Below are 13,822 nucleotides of genomic sequence, written 5' to 3'. Positions count from 1 at the left end.
TACCATATTTATTACTGTTTTCTATTAGTTATTCTTTGTTGCTATTTTTGTCTTCCATGCTTTTTATGCCTTTTGTGATTTTAATTGAGCATTTAATATGATTCCATTGTCTCTCCTTTCTTAGGGTATCAGTTGTACTTCTTTCTATTTTTTCTAGTGGCCCTAGAGTTTAAAATATACAACTAACCCAAGTCCACTTTCAAATAACACTATACCACTTCACAGGTAGTATGAGTACCTTATAATAAGAAGATAATCCTAATTCTTCCTTCTTGTCCCTTATATCATTGTTGTCACTAATTCACTTACACATAAGCATATCTAAGTGTACATATGTGTGTGTGTATATATATTTATACACACAATTATATATGACACATATAATCAAATACATTGTTGCTATTATACTGAACAACTTATCTCTTCGATCAACTAAAATTTAAAAATGAAACTTTTTACTTTATCTTCACTTATTTATTCTCCAGTGCTTTTCCTTCCTTACGTAGATCCTGGTTTCTGGTCTATATTTTATTTCCCTTCTCTCTAAAGAACTTCTTTTAACATTTCTTGCAAGGTAACAGATTCCCTTAATTTTTTTTGTCTGAGAAAGTATTTCTCTTTCACTTAGAAACAATTTTTTGTTGTTGTTGTTGAGACAGAGTCTTACTATGTTGCCCAGGTTGGTCTCAAACTCCTGGTCTTGAGCAATCCTCCCATCTTGGCCTCCCAAAGTACTGGGATTACAAGTGTGAGCCACCACACCTGGCCCTCACCTTTACTTTTTTTTTTGAGACAGGGTCCCACTCTGTCACCCTGAAGTGCAGTGGCATGACCAACTTGGACATTCTCTTTTAATTGGTGCCTTTAAACCATTGATGTCCAAAGTGATTATTAATATAATTTGATTTATATCTACCATATTTATTACTATTTTCTATTAGTTGTTCTTATTCTTTGTTGCTACTTTTGTCTTCCATGCTTTTCTGCCTTTTATAATTTTAATTGAGCATTTTATATAATTCAATTGTCCCTCCTTTCTTGCTGTATCAGCTCATTGCAGCCTCAACCTCCTGGGCTCAAAAAATCCTTCCACCTCAACCCACTCCCAGACCTTCACCCCCACCCCCAGTAGCTGGAATTAGAGATGCATGCCACCACATCCAGCTAATATATATATATATTTTGTAGAGATAAGGTTATCACTATGTTGCTCAGATTGATCTTGAACTCCTTGGCTCAAGAGATCCTCCTGCCTTGGCCTCCCAAAGTGCTGGGATTACAGGTATAAGCCACCATGCCCAGCTTCCCTCACTTTTGAAGGATAATTTTGCAAGGTACAGAATTCTAGGTTGGTAATTTTTTCTGTCAATACTTTACTATTTATGTATTTATTTATTTCACAGGCCAGAATGCAGTGGCACAATCATGGTTACTGCAGCTTTGAACTCCTGGGCTCAAGCGATCCTCCCACCTCAGCCTCCCAAGTAGTTGGGATTGCAGATGGTGCTCCACCACACCTGGCTAAGGTTTTTTGTTTTTTTTTTTTTTCCACTTTTTTGTAGAGATTGGAGTCTCACTATGTTGCTCAGGCTGGTCTTGAACTCCTGGCCTTAAGTGATCCTCCTGCTTCAGCCTCCCAAAATGCTGGGGTTACAGGTGTGAGCCACTGTGCCTGGCCATTTTTTTAAAAAAGGCAGATCATTGCTTTGTCCCCTAGACTGGAATGCAGTGGCATGATCACAACTCACTGCCGCCTAGACCTTCGGGCTCAAGCAGTCCTCCTCCCTCAGCCTCCTGAAGTGGTATAGTGTTATTTGAAAGTGGACTTGGGTTAGTTGTATATTGTAAACTCTAGGGCCACTCAGCTGGGACCACAGGTGTGCACCACCATACCCAGCTAATTAAAAAACTTTTTTTTGGTAGGGATGGGGTTTCACCATGTTGCCCAGGCTGGTCTCAAGTGACCTTTCTGCCTCGGCTTCTCAAAGTGCTGGGATTACAGGTGCGAACCACTGTGCCTGGCCTCAACACTTTAAATATTTCACTCCACTCTTCTCTTGCTTAGATGGTTTCTGAAGAAAAGTCGGAAGTAAGTCTTATCTTTGTTCCTCTCTGGGTGAGGCTGTTTATTTTTTCCTCTTTCAGGATTTTTTTTTTTCTCTTTGATTTTCTGTCATTTGAAAATTTTATGCCTAGATGTAGTTTTTCAGGCATTTATCTGCTTGATGTTCTCTGAGCTTCCTGAATCTCTGGTTTGGTGTCTGACATTAATCTCAGGAAATTCTCAATCATGATTATTATTTCAAATACGTCTTCTGTTCCTCTCTCTATTTCTTCTCCTTTGGTTACTTCCCATATATATCTATCATACCTCTTACATTTATCCCACAGATCTTAGATATTCTGTTGTTTTTGTTTGTTTTCGCATTTTTTTGTTTGCTTTTCAGTTTTGTAGATTTCTATTAAGATGTCCTCAAGGACAGAGGCTCTTTCCTCAGTTGTATGCAGTCTATTAATAAGCCCATCAAGGTATTCATTTCTGTTACAGTGTTTTTGATCTTGACTTAAACATCAAAAACACTGTAACGGAATTTCTATGTGGTTCTTTCTCAGGATTTCCCTCTCTCTGCTTGCATTGTCCATCTCTTCTTGCATGTGGTCTACTTTATTCATTAGAGCCCTCAGCACATTAATCATAGTTATTTAAAATTTCTGGTCTGATAATTTCAATATTCCTGCTGTATCTGAGTCTGGTTCTAATGTTTACTCTGTCTGCTCAAACTGTGTTTTTTGCCTTTTAGTGTGTCTTGTAATTTTTTCTTGATAGCGAAACACGATGCATTGGGTAAAGGAAACTGCTGTTAAATGGGTCGTTAGCGATGTGGTGGTGAAGTGTTCGGATGGATGGGTGGCATTCTATAGCTCTATGATTAGGTACAGTCTTTTAGTAAGCCTGTGCCTCTGGACTGTGAACTTCACATGCGCTTGTTTTTTTCTCCACCCACCTCCCTTTTTTGCGGGACAAGATGGCTAGAGTTGGCTGGAGTTGGATATTTCTATTTCCCTGGGTCTGTTAGCCTCTGACAAAACCCCAGCAGCTTAGGCTCTGGTTAGTTTCTCCTGCGGGCTGACCTTGTTAGGAAGTTTCAAATGCTACCCTTCTCTCCCCCTGCTGGAAGCAAAAGGGGATTTTTCTCAGATATTCACTATAAGAACTTGGTATGCTAAAGGAGGTAACACTCACAAATGTGTCTAAGTCCCCTAATGACTGGGTCCCTCTGGAGTTTCTCTCTCTCAGACTTGATACGCTGAGCCTCCAGCAATCCACCATTTACTGTAGGTTTCCGAACCTGCGCACTGGCCCTCATGAAGGTTTTGCTCCAGTAAGTTGTGATTGTCTGTATTTGCCTATAGGTATCTCTAATTTTCGGGGTAGTGGTTTGGACTGTGACCTCTCTCCTCTGAAGGATCTAGGGAAATGTGTTGATTTTTCAGTTTGTTTGGCATTTCACTTGTTATCAGGGTACAGTGACAACTTCCAAGCTTCTTACATGCTGGATCAGAACCTAGAAGTCTGTTTCACATGTTTTTGCTCACCACAGGGCATTTGCACCAGAGGCGTCTCTCAATAATCAGATGGAACAAACAGTGCTTTCTGTACATGTCAATTAGCCTCTTTCTGGCACCCATTTGCCTGCTTAGTGGGCTCATGGACAAGGTGCATGATAGCAGGAATATATATTTTTCAGGGAGTCACTAAGGCTAATCCACTTAATTTGCCAAATGCCAAGATCCCAATATAAATGCTGAGCAAGTAATATGGCACCATCTCCTGGGAGAACCAGCAAGCAACCTGGTAGCAGGTTCATTACCTTTCTATCATGGATAGAATGACAATTTGCTCTCAGTGGACTAGAGACTTATTTTAAATATGGATTTGCTTTTTCTTTTGTTTTTCTTTTTCTGAGACAGCGTCTTGCTCTGTTGCCCAGGCTGGAATGCAGTGGCGCAATCTCAGCTCACTGCAACTTTTGCCTCCCGGGCTCAAGCGACTCTCCTGCCTCAGCCTCCCGAGTAGCTGGAATTACAGGCATGCGCCTCCACACCCGGCTAATTTTTGTATTTTTAGTAGAGAGAGGATTTCTCCATGTTGGCCAGGATGGTCTCGAATTCCTGACCTCAAGTGATCTGCCCTGCCTTGGGCTTCCAAAGTGCTAGGATGGCAGGCATTAGCCACCACGCCTGGCCTAGATTTGCTTTTTCTGTCCATAATGCTTTTGCCAGGACCACCATCTGTGGACTTACCAAATTCCTTATTTCTTGTCATGATATATAACTCAGATCTAGACTTGTAGTAATAATAAAAAAAAACCCAAAACATTGCTTCTGACCAAGAAAATCATTCTACAGTAAGAAAAGTGAAACAATGGCTCATATAATCATATGATTCATTGGTTCTACCATATATCCTGTCATGCAGAAAAACCAATCTGGAAAAAAAAAAAAAAACAGTGAAATTACCTATGGAAGACTTAGCTATGATGCTGGCCGGGTGACAACACTTCATAGGTTTGAGGTGCTGTCTTACAAGATGATGTATAAACTTTTAACTGTGATTGATACATGATGTTATTTCTCCGCTAGCCAGAATACATGAAAAGGGACCAAGAGATGAAATTGGGAGTGGCTTCTTATGCCAATACCCTTTAGCAAAATGTGTGCTATTGTATTACTGGTAGTTAACTTTATAATTTTTTCTGTTTTACTTTTTAAAATTTTCATTTCTTATTTTATTCAGAGCAGAAGACCACGATGTTTTAATTTAAGAAATGAGGTCTTGCTATGTTGCCCAGTCTGGAATACAGGGGCTATTCACAGGTGCAATCATAGCATAGTGATCCTTGAACTTCTGGCCACAAGCAATCCTTCTGCCTCAGCCTCCTAAGCAGCTAGTACTACAGGCACGTGCTTAATTATAAGTTCCTGGCTTCTAATTAAGCTTTTTCTTTTTTCACTTGAGGTCTTACTCTGTCACTCAGGCTACAGTGCAGTGACACAAACATAGCTCACTGAAGCCTTGACCTCCTGGGCTCAAGCAATCCTCCCACCTCAGCCTCCCAAGTAGCTAGAGCTGCAGGTGCACACCATCAGGCCCAGCTAATTAAAAAAATTTTTTTTTGTAGAGACAGGGCCTTGCTATGCTGCCTAGCCCGGTCTCAAACTGCTGAGCTCAAGCAGTCCTCCCACCTCAGCCTCCTAAATCATTGGGATTACAATTGTGAGCCACCACATCTGGCCTATAATTAAGTTTTAATGTTATAGTATATCTATACATGTGGATTGAGACTGAAGTAAATGAACATCACCCCAAAATAATCATAGATACTGATTGGATTTTGAGTATTCTTTATTTTTATGCAGACAGTGTATCTTTATATGACTTATAGTGCATCATATTAAGTGGAAGCATGATATTCTTCTTGTAGTTTAGAAGTTAAGCCACAAGGTAAAAGCATTTGTATGGATGCTGAGTATCCAAAGTGGACTGTGCTAGAACTCAACATGACTCCACTCTTATAAGGTTTCCCCTGGGCCATGAGCTTGGAAGCCTGAAAACTGCATTTTCCAGACTCCCCTGCTAGCAGGGATCAAGTGTAGTTTCTGCAGATGAGAGGAACTTGTACACAATTTGGAAAGCATAAGGGAAGGAAAAGTAATTTTTCTTGTGTTACTGTGGTATAATACATACATATTTTGATCTTTGTCCTATTTCCTGGCACGCTGCTCCTAAAACTCTTGGCATCTCTGAAGTGGTAAGTGTCTTTTTGTAAACTAATGAGAAGACTGATGGCAGGGGGTGGGGAGACTCTTGGGTAGCCTCAGGATGTGGGCAGGTTGCCAGGGGTACCACTATATGATTAGAGAGTTGGAACTTTCAGCCTCACCCAGAATTCCCAGGAAGGGAGAGGGACTAAAGGTTGAGTTAATCACTAACAGTTAATGATTTAACCAATCATGCCTACATAATGAAGGCTTCATAAACCCCCAAAAGGACAGGGTTTAGAGAGCTTCTAGGTTGCTGCATATGTGGAGGTCCTGGGAGGGTGGTGTGATCCGAGGTCATGGAAGCTCCACATCCCTTTCCACATGCCTTGCCCTATGTATCTCTTCCATCTGGCTGTTCCTGAGTTGTATTTTTTTATAATCAGCCAGTAATCCAGTAAGTAAACTGTTTTCCTAAATTCTGTGAGCCATCCTAGCAAAAGATCAAACCCAAGGAGAGGGTTGTGGGTACCTCTGATTTATAGCTGGTTGGTCAGAAGCATAAGCAAAAACCTGGACTTGCAATTGGCATCTCGAATGGGGGCAGTATTATAGGACTGAGACCTTAACTCATGGGATCTGATGCTATCTTCAGGTAGATAGTATCAGATTGACTTACATTTTTGTACATCCAGTTGGTGTCCACAGAGAATTGGAGAATTTCTTAGCATGGGGAAAAACTCACATAACTGGTGTCAGAAGTTGTATTTGGCCATTTTTGCATTGCTATAAAGGAATACCTGAGACTGGGTAATTTATAGAGAAAAGAAGTTTAATTGGCTCATGGTTCTACAGGATACAGAAAGCATGGTGCCAGCATCTGCTCAGCTTCTGGTGAGGGCCTCAGGAAGCTCACAATCATGATGGTAGGTGAAGTGGGAGCAGACATGTCATATGGTGAGAGGAGCAAGAGAATGGGGAGAGGTGTCACATTATTTATTTATTTATTTATTTATATTTTAATTTTTATTTATTTATTTTTTGAGACAGGGTCTGGCTCTTGTCTAAGCTGGAGTGCAATGGCATGATCTCAGGTCACTGCAAATTCCGCCTCCCAGGTTCAAGCCATCTTCCCCACCTCAGCCTCCTGAATAGCTGAGACTACAGGTGCATGCCACCACACCCAGCTAATTTTTGTATTTTTTTGCACAGATGGATTTCTCCATGTTGCCAAGGCTGGTCTCAAACTCCTAGCTCAAGTGATCCACTCACCTTGGCTTCCCAAACTGCTGGGATTACAGGCATGAGCTACCATGCCTGGCTACATACTTTTAAACAACCAGATCTCATGAAGAGCACACGCACTATCAGGAGGACAGCACTAAGCCATTCATGATGGATGCACTCCAATGACCCAAACACCTCCCCTCAGACCCAACCTCCAACAATGGCGATTACATTTCAACATGAGATTTGGAGGGGACAAAGATCCAAACTGTATAATTCCACCCATGACCCCTCAAATTGCATGCCTTTCTCACACTACAAAATACAATCATCCCCTACCAATAGTCCCCGAAAGTCTTAACTCATTGACCATCAAGTCCAAAGTCCTAAGTCTCTTCTGAGACTTATCTCCTTCCACTTATGAGCCTGTAAAAATCAAAATAACTCATTCAATCCCAAGATACAATGGTAGTACAGGCTTTAGGTAAACATCACAATTCCAAAAGGGAAAAATTAGCCAAACAAAAGAGTCAGGCCGGGCACGGTGGCTCAAGCCTGTAATCCCAGCACTTTGGGAGGCCGAGACAGACGGATCACGAGGTCAGGAGATCGAGACCATCCTGGCTAATACGGTGAAACCCCGTCTCTACTAAAAAATACAAAAAACTAGCTGGGTGAGATGGCGGGTGCCTGTAGTCCCAGCTACTCAGGAGGCTGAGGCAGGAGAATGGGGTAAACCCGGGAGGCGGAGCTTGCAATGAGCTGAGATCCAGCCACTGTACTCCAGCCTGGGCGACAGAGTGAGACTCTGTCTCAAAAAAAAAAAAAAAAAAAAAAAAAGAGTCAATAGGCCCCATACAAGTCTAAATCTCAGCAAGGCAGTCATTAAATCTTAAAGCTCCAAAATACTCTCCCTTGACTCCATGTCCCACATCCAGGGCACAATGGTGCAATGGGTAGGCTCCCAAGGCCTTCAGTAGCTCTTCTCCTGTGGCTTTGCAGGCCGCAGCCCTTGTGGCTGATCTCACTGGTTGGAGTTCGGTGTCTGAGGCTTTCCCAGGTACAGGGTGCAAGCTGCCTGTGGAGCTACCATTCTGGGGTCTGGAGGGCAGTGGCCCACTTCTTATAGCTCCAATAGGCAGTGCCCCAGTGGGGACTCTGTGTGGGGACCCCAACACCACGTTTCCCCTCAGCATTGTCCTATTAGAACTTCTCTGTGAGGGCTCTGCCCCTGTGGCAGGGTTCTGCCTGGGCACCCAGGCTTTCTCACACATCATCTGAAATCTATGTGGGAGCTGCCAAGCCTCCTTCACTCTTGCAATCTGTGTGCCCACAGGTTTAATACCACATGGAAGGCACCAAGGCTTATGGCTTGCATCCTCTGGACAGGCAGCCTTAGCTGTATCTGGGGTCCTTTGAGCCACAACTGACCTGTAGTACCCTGCTGGGATTCTTTCTCTGCCACATGGCCAGGCTGCAAATTTGCTGAATTTTAATGCTCTCTGCTTCCCTTTTGAATATAAGTTCTAACTTTAAGTCATTCCTTTCCTCCCATATCTGATCATAGGTTGTTACAAGGAGTCAGGCCACATCTTGAATGCTTTGCTGTTTAGAAATTTCTTCTGCCAGAGACCCTGACTTACCACTCTTAAGTTCAAACTTCCACAGATCCTTGGTACATGAACACAATGCAGGATTTCTTTGCTAGGGTATAACATGAGTGATGTTTATTCCAGTTCCCAATAACTTTCTCATTTCCATCTGAGACCTCACTAGGCTGGCCTTTACTGTCTATATTTCTATCAGTGTTTTGGTCACAACCATTTAACCAGTCTCTAAGAAGCTACAAATTTTCATCCTCTTTTTTTTTTTTTTTTGAGACAGGGTCTTGCTGTGTCACCCGGGCTGTAGTGTAGGGGCATGATCATGGCTCACTGCAACCCCGACCTCCCAGCTCAAGTGATCTTCCCACCTCAGCCTCCTGAGTAGCTGGTACTACAGGTCCGTGCCACCATGTCTGGCTAATTTGTTATTTTTTTGTTGAGACAAGGTCTCACTATGTTGCTCAGGCTGGTCTCGAATTCCTGGCCTCAAGCAAGCGCTGGGGCTCCTGGTCCTCCTGTCTTCTACTAAGCCCTCCAAACTCTTCCAATCTCTGCCTGTTACCCAGTTCCAAAGTTGCTTCCACATTTTCAGGTATCTTTTTCAGCAATGCTCCGCTTCTTGGTACCAATTTTCTGCGTCAAGCTGTTCTTGCACTGCTATAAACAAATACCTGAGACTGGGTAATTTATAAAGAAAAGAAGTTTAATTGGCTTACAGATATGCAGACTATACAGGAAGCATGGTATTGCCATGTGCTCAGCTTCTGGTGAGGGCCTCAGGAAGCTAACAATCATGGCGGTAGGTGAAATGGGAGCAGACATGTCACATGGTGAGAGTAGGAGCAAGAGAGAGCAGAGAGGTGCCACACACTTTTAAACATCTAGATCTCACAATAAGTCATTATCGTGAGGACAGCATCAAGTCATTTATGAGGGAGCCACCCCCATGACCAAACCATCTCCCCCCAAGCCCCACCTCCAATGATGGGGATTACATTTCAGCATGAGATTTGGGGAGGAGAATCATCCAAAGTATATCAGAAGTGAAGTATTGAGAGTGGTACGAGTACAGAAAGAAGAAACAGGTTTATTTGTCTTTCCCCCCAACAGTTCTCTAGCACTAGCAGATGGATAAAAGGGCAGACAACAGATGAGACATTTGTAGGAGCTTCAGGAGAGTTCCTGCAAATTCTCCACTTTGACGCTGCAGGAGATGATTTCTCTGTGATTTCTGAATTTCTGGATTTATTGAAAGCTAGCAGCAGTCCTTTCTGACTCTACTCTCCCCTGGTCCCTTCCATCTGTTTTGTAAGCTCTTATTCCCTGTGTTAAATCTCTTCTTGCTTGAAATACCTAGAGTAGATTCTACTTTCCTGACTGAACCCTGACTAAACAATTAAGTTTAGTAAAGTGCTAGGCACTCAATAATAATTAGCTGTGACTAATGGGAATAGGAAAACTGAGAAGCATGTCTATTTACTTTCTTACCTCATCATATTTTCTTTTCTCATTTTCCAGTTGTTTAAGTAGGGCCTCTTGTTGCTGAATTCTGGATTGTTGCTGAGAACAGGTCATTTCCAGTAGATTTTCTTTATCTTGTAAGGTTCTCACTTGCCTGTGTAACTCATCTATGTTCTGATATAGGAGTTTCCTGAGGGCAATTAATGTACATTAAATCACACTATGAATTGCAAATGAAATTCAGACCTAAAATTTTATGGCATCACAAGGGATTTTTTTTTTTTTTTTGGTTCAATGAAGTAGGGTATGTGTCTATAAGCTAAAGGGACCAACACAGGGAACCTCTTTTGTGACAGAAGCTTTCCTTAGTTCTCTCACTCACTCATCAAAATGACCCTACGAGGAAAAAGTAATTGTCCTTATTTCAGAGATGAGGAAGTTGTGGTACAGAGAACAGTTAAGACAAGGTAGAGGTAGGGCTTGAATCCTGAATCCCGTATTCTTTCTTCCTTACTGCTTTACGAGTGGAGCCCTTCATCTTCTGGGTTCAAGGTAATGTTAGTTAAAAGCACTATTGATACTAATAAGCACACATTAACACTGCTATAAATGAATCATAAATGAACCTGCATTTTATGAGAAAAATTACCATTTTCCAAAAGAGGGCAAAGGAACTCTGAGAATTTTACCCCAAATATGGTACCCTAGTATACTAAATATTTTGAATGAAAGGCCCTTAGAGATCAGCAGATGCTAGAAGAGGCTTTTCCCTTATCTGCATGAAGACTGGACTTACCAAGGAGAATGATTATACCCATTGCCTTCCTGAAATTGCATTATTTATGGATCTTCAGAAAAGAAGATTGAGGAATATAACAACTCCTCCACAGACCTTTTCACAAGAAAACGACTATCTCTTAAACTCACTCAAATTCCCAGGAGAATAATTTATGAATTAATTTTTGTTTTCAGGGTCCCTTCATTCTCCCTAATGAGTTACTGTCCCTTGGAATTGTCTACATTCCTCATCTCCCTCTGCCCTGGAAACGGGTATATAAGCTTCTGCAACACACTCAGCTATTGGGTCATCACACTTGATTTTCCCCACCCCACGTTAATAAAATTGTGTTTGCTTTTTCTCCTATTAATCTGCCTTTTGTCAGTTGGCTTTTCAGAAAACCTTCAGAAGGGGAGGGGACATTTTTCCTTCACCCCTACAAGGGCCATTAACACTTTGCTCATTCAGTCTCATTATGAAACTGGCCCAACTGGCCCATAGAAATTATATTTATAGTTTTTTGAACAAATGTAGAAATGTACCCTCCCAGTCTTAAAACTTGAAATTTATATCTGAGTTCCTCCCTCAGGAGACTGACCCTCAGGCAAGCAACTAAAATTCACCAGATCATAGCATCCAGAAAATGAGATGCCTCATTCCTTATGATTGGTTCCTTACCCCTCACTAATTCCTGTTTTACATTGCTTCCCTGCTATAACCCCCCAAAGTTTAGTTGGTCAGGTAGATAGATTTGAGACTGATCTCCCATTCTCCTCAACTGTGGCACCCTAATAAAGCCTTCTTCCCTGGCAATACTCATTGCACTTCCCTGGCAATACTCATTGCACTAAGCAATGGGACCTAGACCAAATCCTTGGCATTTCAGTAATAGAGTACAGTTTGTGGAAAGAGTTTTCTGAGGATTTCAGACCGAGGTTCTCTGGACTTAGGAGATTCATCTCGAAGACTGTGATGATGATAATGAAATAGTACTGGTGGGCAAAAGTCTCACCTGCATGCTAGGGCAGTAAAATACTGACATTAGACAAATAAGTTTGCTTTGTCTAAATTCAGTATTCTGAGAAATCAACAGGTTATTGGGGGATGATTATATTTGAGACATGGGCTCACATCTCTCCACCTCTAGTTCTTCTCCTTATGTTTCTTGGATATAAGTGCAGACTCTCCAAGGACTGCTATAGCTAATTTTCTACCATTCACATCTACTTCTACAGCAATATCCTCTCTTTCATCTCTCCTTCATCTAATTAACTGTATACCTGCTATTATGGCCTACTTCTTTTTGGTTACACTCTCAATTTCCAAACTAAGAGAGAAGCCTTGGAACTAAAAGAGAAGTTTTGATCCACTGAAACTAAAAACACTTGAGTTATTGGCAGTAAAATTTGAGAGCTGAAAACTAGAATTGGAAAGTAGGAAGTTGGCTGGACATGGTGGCTCACACCTATAATCCCAGCACTTTGAGAGGCCAAGGTGGGAGGATTGCTTGAGCCCCAAAGTTCAAGAGCAGCCTGGGCAACATAGTGAGAACTTGTCTCTATAAAAAAAAATTTTTTTTTAATTAGACAGGCATGGTGGCATGCGCCTGTAGTCCCAGCTGCTCTGGAGGCTGAGGTGGGAGAAGTGCTTGAGCCTGGGAGGTCAAGGCTGCAGTGAACTTTGATCACACAACTGCACTGCAGCCTGGGTGATAGAGTGAGACCCCCATCTCTACAAAAATAAAAAAAGCAAAGTAGGAAGTCAAAATTAAAAGAGCAACTCATGAATATGTGAGAAGTTAATTGATACAGAGTTTGAAAAATAAAAGACTAACAAACCAGGTCTGCCAATGAATAAAATTAAGAAATTGGTGTATGGATAAGACTCCCTGCATTCTCTGTAGCCTGAGCCTCTTTTAGTAGTCAGAGTGTTCTTTCTAAATTGCAAACTAATCATACAACTTCCTCTGCTCAAAATCCTATAGTGGCTCTCCATTACTCTTATTTTTATATATATTTTTCCTGTTCTTTGATTCAGGAACCCCATTACTCTTAAGGTAAACTCCAAACTGTTCACCATGGCTTGATAGGTTCTGCATGAGAAATGGGCACTGTGGCTCACAAGAGCTGGGCACTGTGGCTCATGAGGATCTGTAGCACTATGGCTCACAACTCCTAACACTGTGGGAGTCTGAGGCTGGGGGATCACCTGAGGCCAGGAGTTCTAAAACAACCTGAGCAACATAAGGAGATCCCTAATTTTTCTTTTTAATTAGCTGGGCATGTTGGGCATGCCTATAGTCCTAGCTACTGAGTAGGTGGAGGCAGGAGGATCACCTGAGCTCAGGAGTTCAGGGCTGCAGTGAGTCATGATTGTGCCACTGTATTCCAGCCTGGGCAACAGAGCAAGATCCCTGACTCTAAACAAACAAACAAACAAAAAACCTAAGGTTCTGCATGAGCTAGGCCTACCTCACCTTCCTCATCTCATTTTCTCACCACTGTCCCTAACCTTATTTTCTTTCAGCCAATGAACTTTTTCACTTCCTCAAAGTCATCCTCCACACTATTCTCTATTTAGCTTCTTGATACCAACTACTTCATTCTCAGCTTAAATCACTTTCTTTGAGGAAGTCTTTCTTAAGTTCCCTCACTCCATAGGTATCCGTGTTATGTACTATCATGGTAACCTAAACCTCCTTTAGTATAACTTACCACACTTCATCATACTTCATTGCAGTTGCAAAGTCTTATGTATAAAGTTATTTATGATAGCTTTATAATAGCAAAAAAGCCTAAAAGATATAAGTATTACATAAAGTATGATATATCTATGTAGCAGAATGTCACACAACTGTTTAAACTGATATTATGAAACCATAAATCAATAAGAAAAAGAGAGATGGAAAATTCCAAATATTTGGGATAAACAACACACTTCTAAATAATACATGAGTCAAAGAGGAGGTCTCAATAAATTAAAAATATTT

General features: G+C 41.6%; 1 protein-coding gene across 1 annotated transcript in view; it reads right to left on the bottom strand.

The window, feature by feature from the left end:
• The window catches only part of CCDC30 (coiled-coil domain containing 30), a 196,812-nt gene that overhangs the window by 56,043 nt on the left and 126,947 nt on the right, over positions 1-13,822 (bottom strand). The window contains exon 10 of the mRNA XM_030942844.1: positions 10,083-10,245. Coding sequence (XP_030798704.1) covers positions 10,083-10,245 — 163 coding nt within the window. The remainder of the gene's footprint in view (positions 1-10,082; positions 10,246-13,822) is intronic.

This window comes from Rhinopithecus roxellana, chromosome 12 (assembly GCF_007565055.1).
Source record: "Rhinopithecus roxellana isolate Shanxi Qingling chromosome 12, ASM756505v1, whole genome shotgun sequence".
Taxonomy (NCBI): Eukaryota; Metazoa; Chordata; class Mammalia; order Primates; family Cercopithecidae; genus Rhinopithecus; species Rhinopithecus roxellana.
This window is presented reverse-complemented; position numbering and strand designations above follow the sequence as displayed.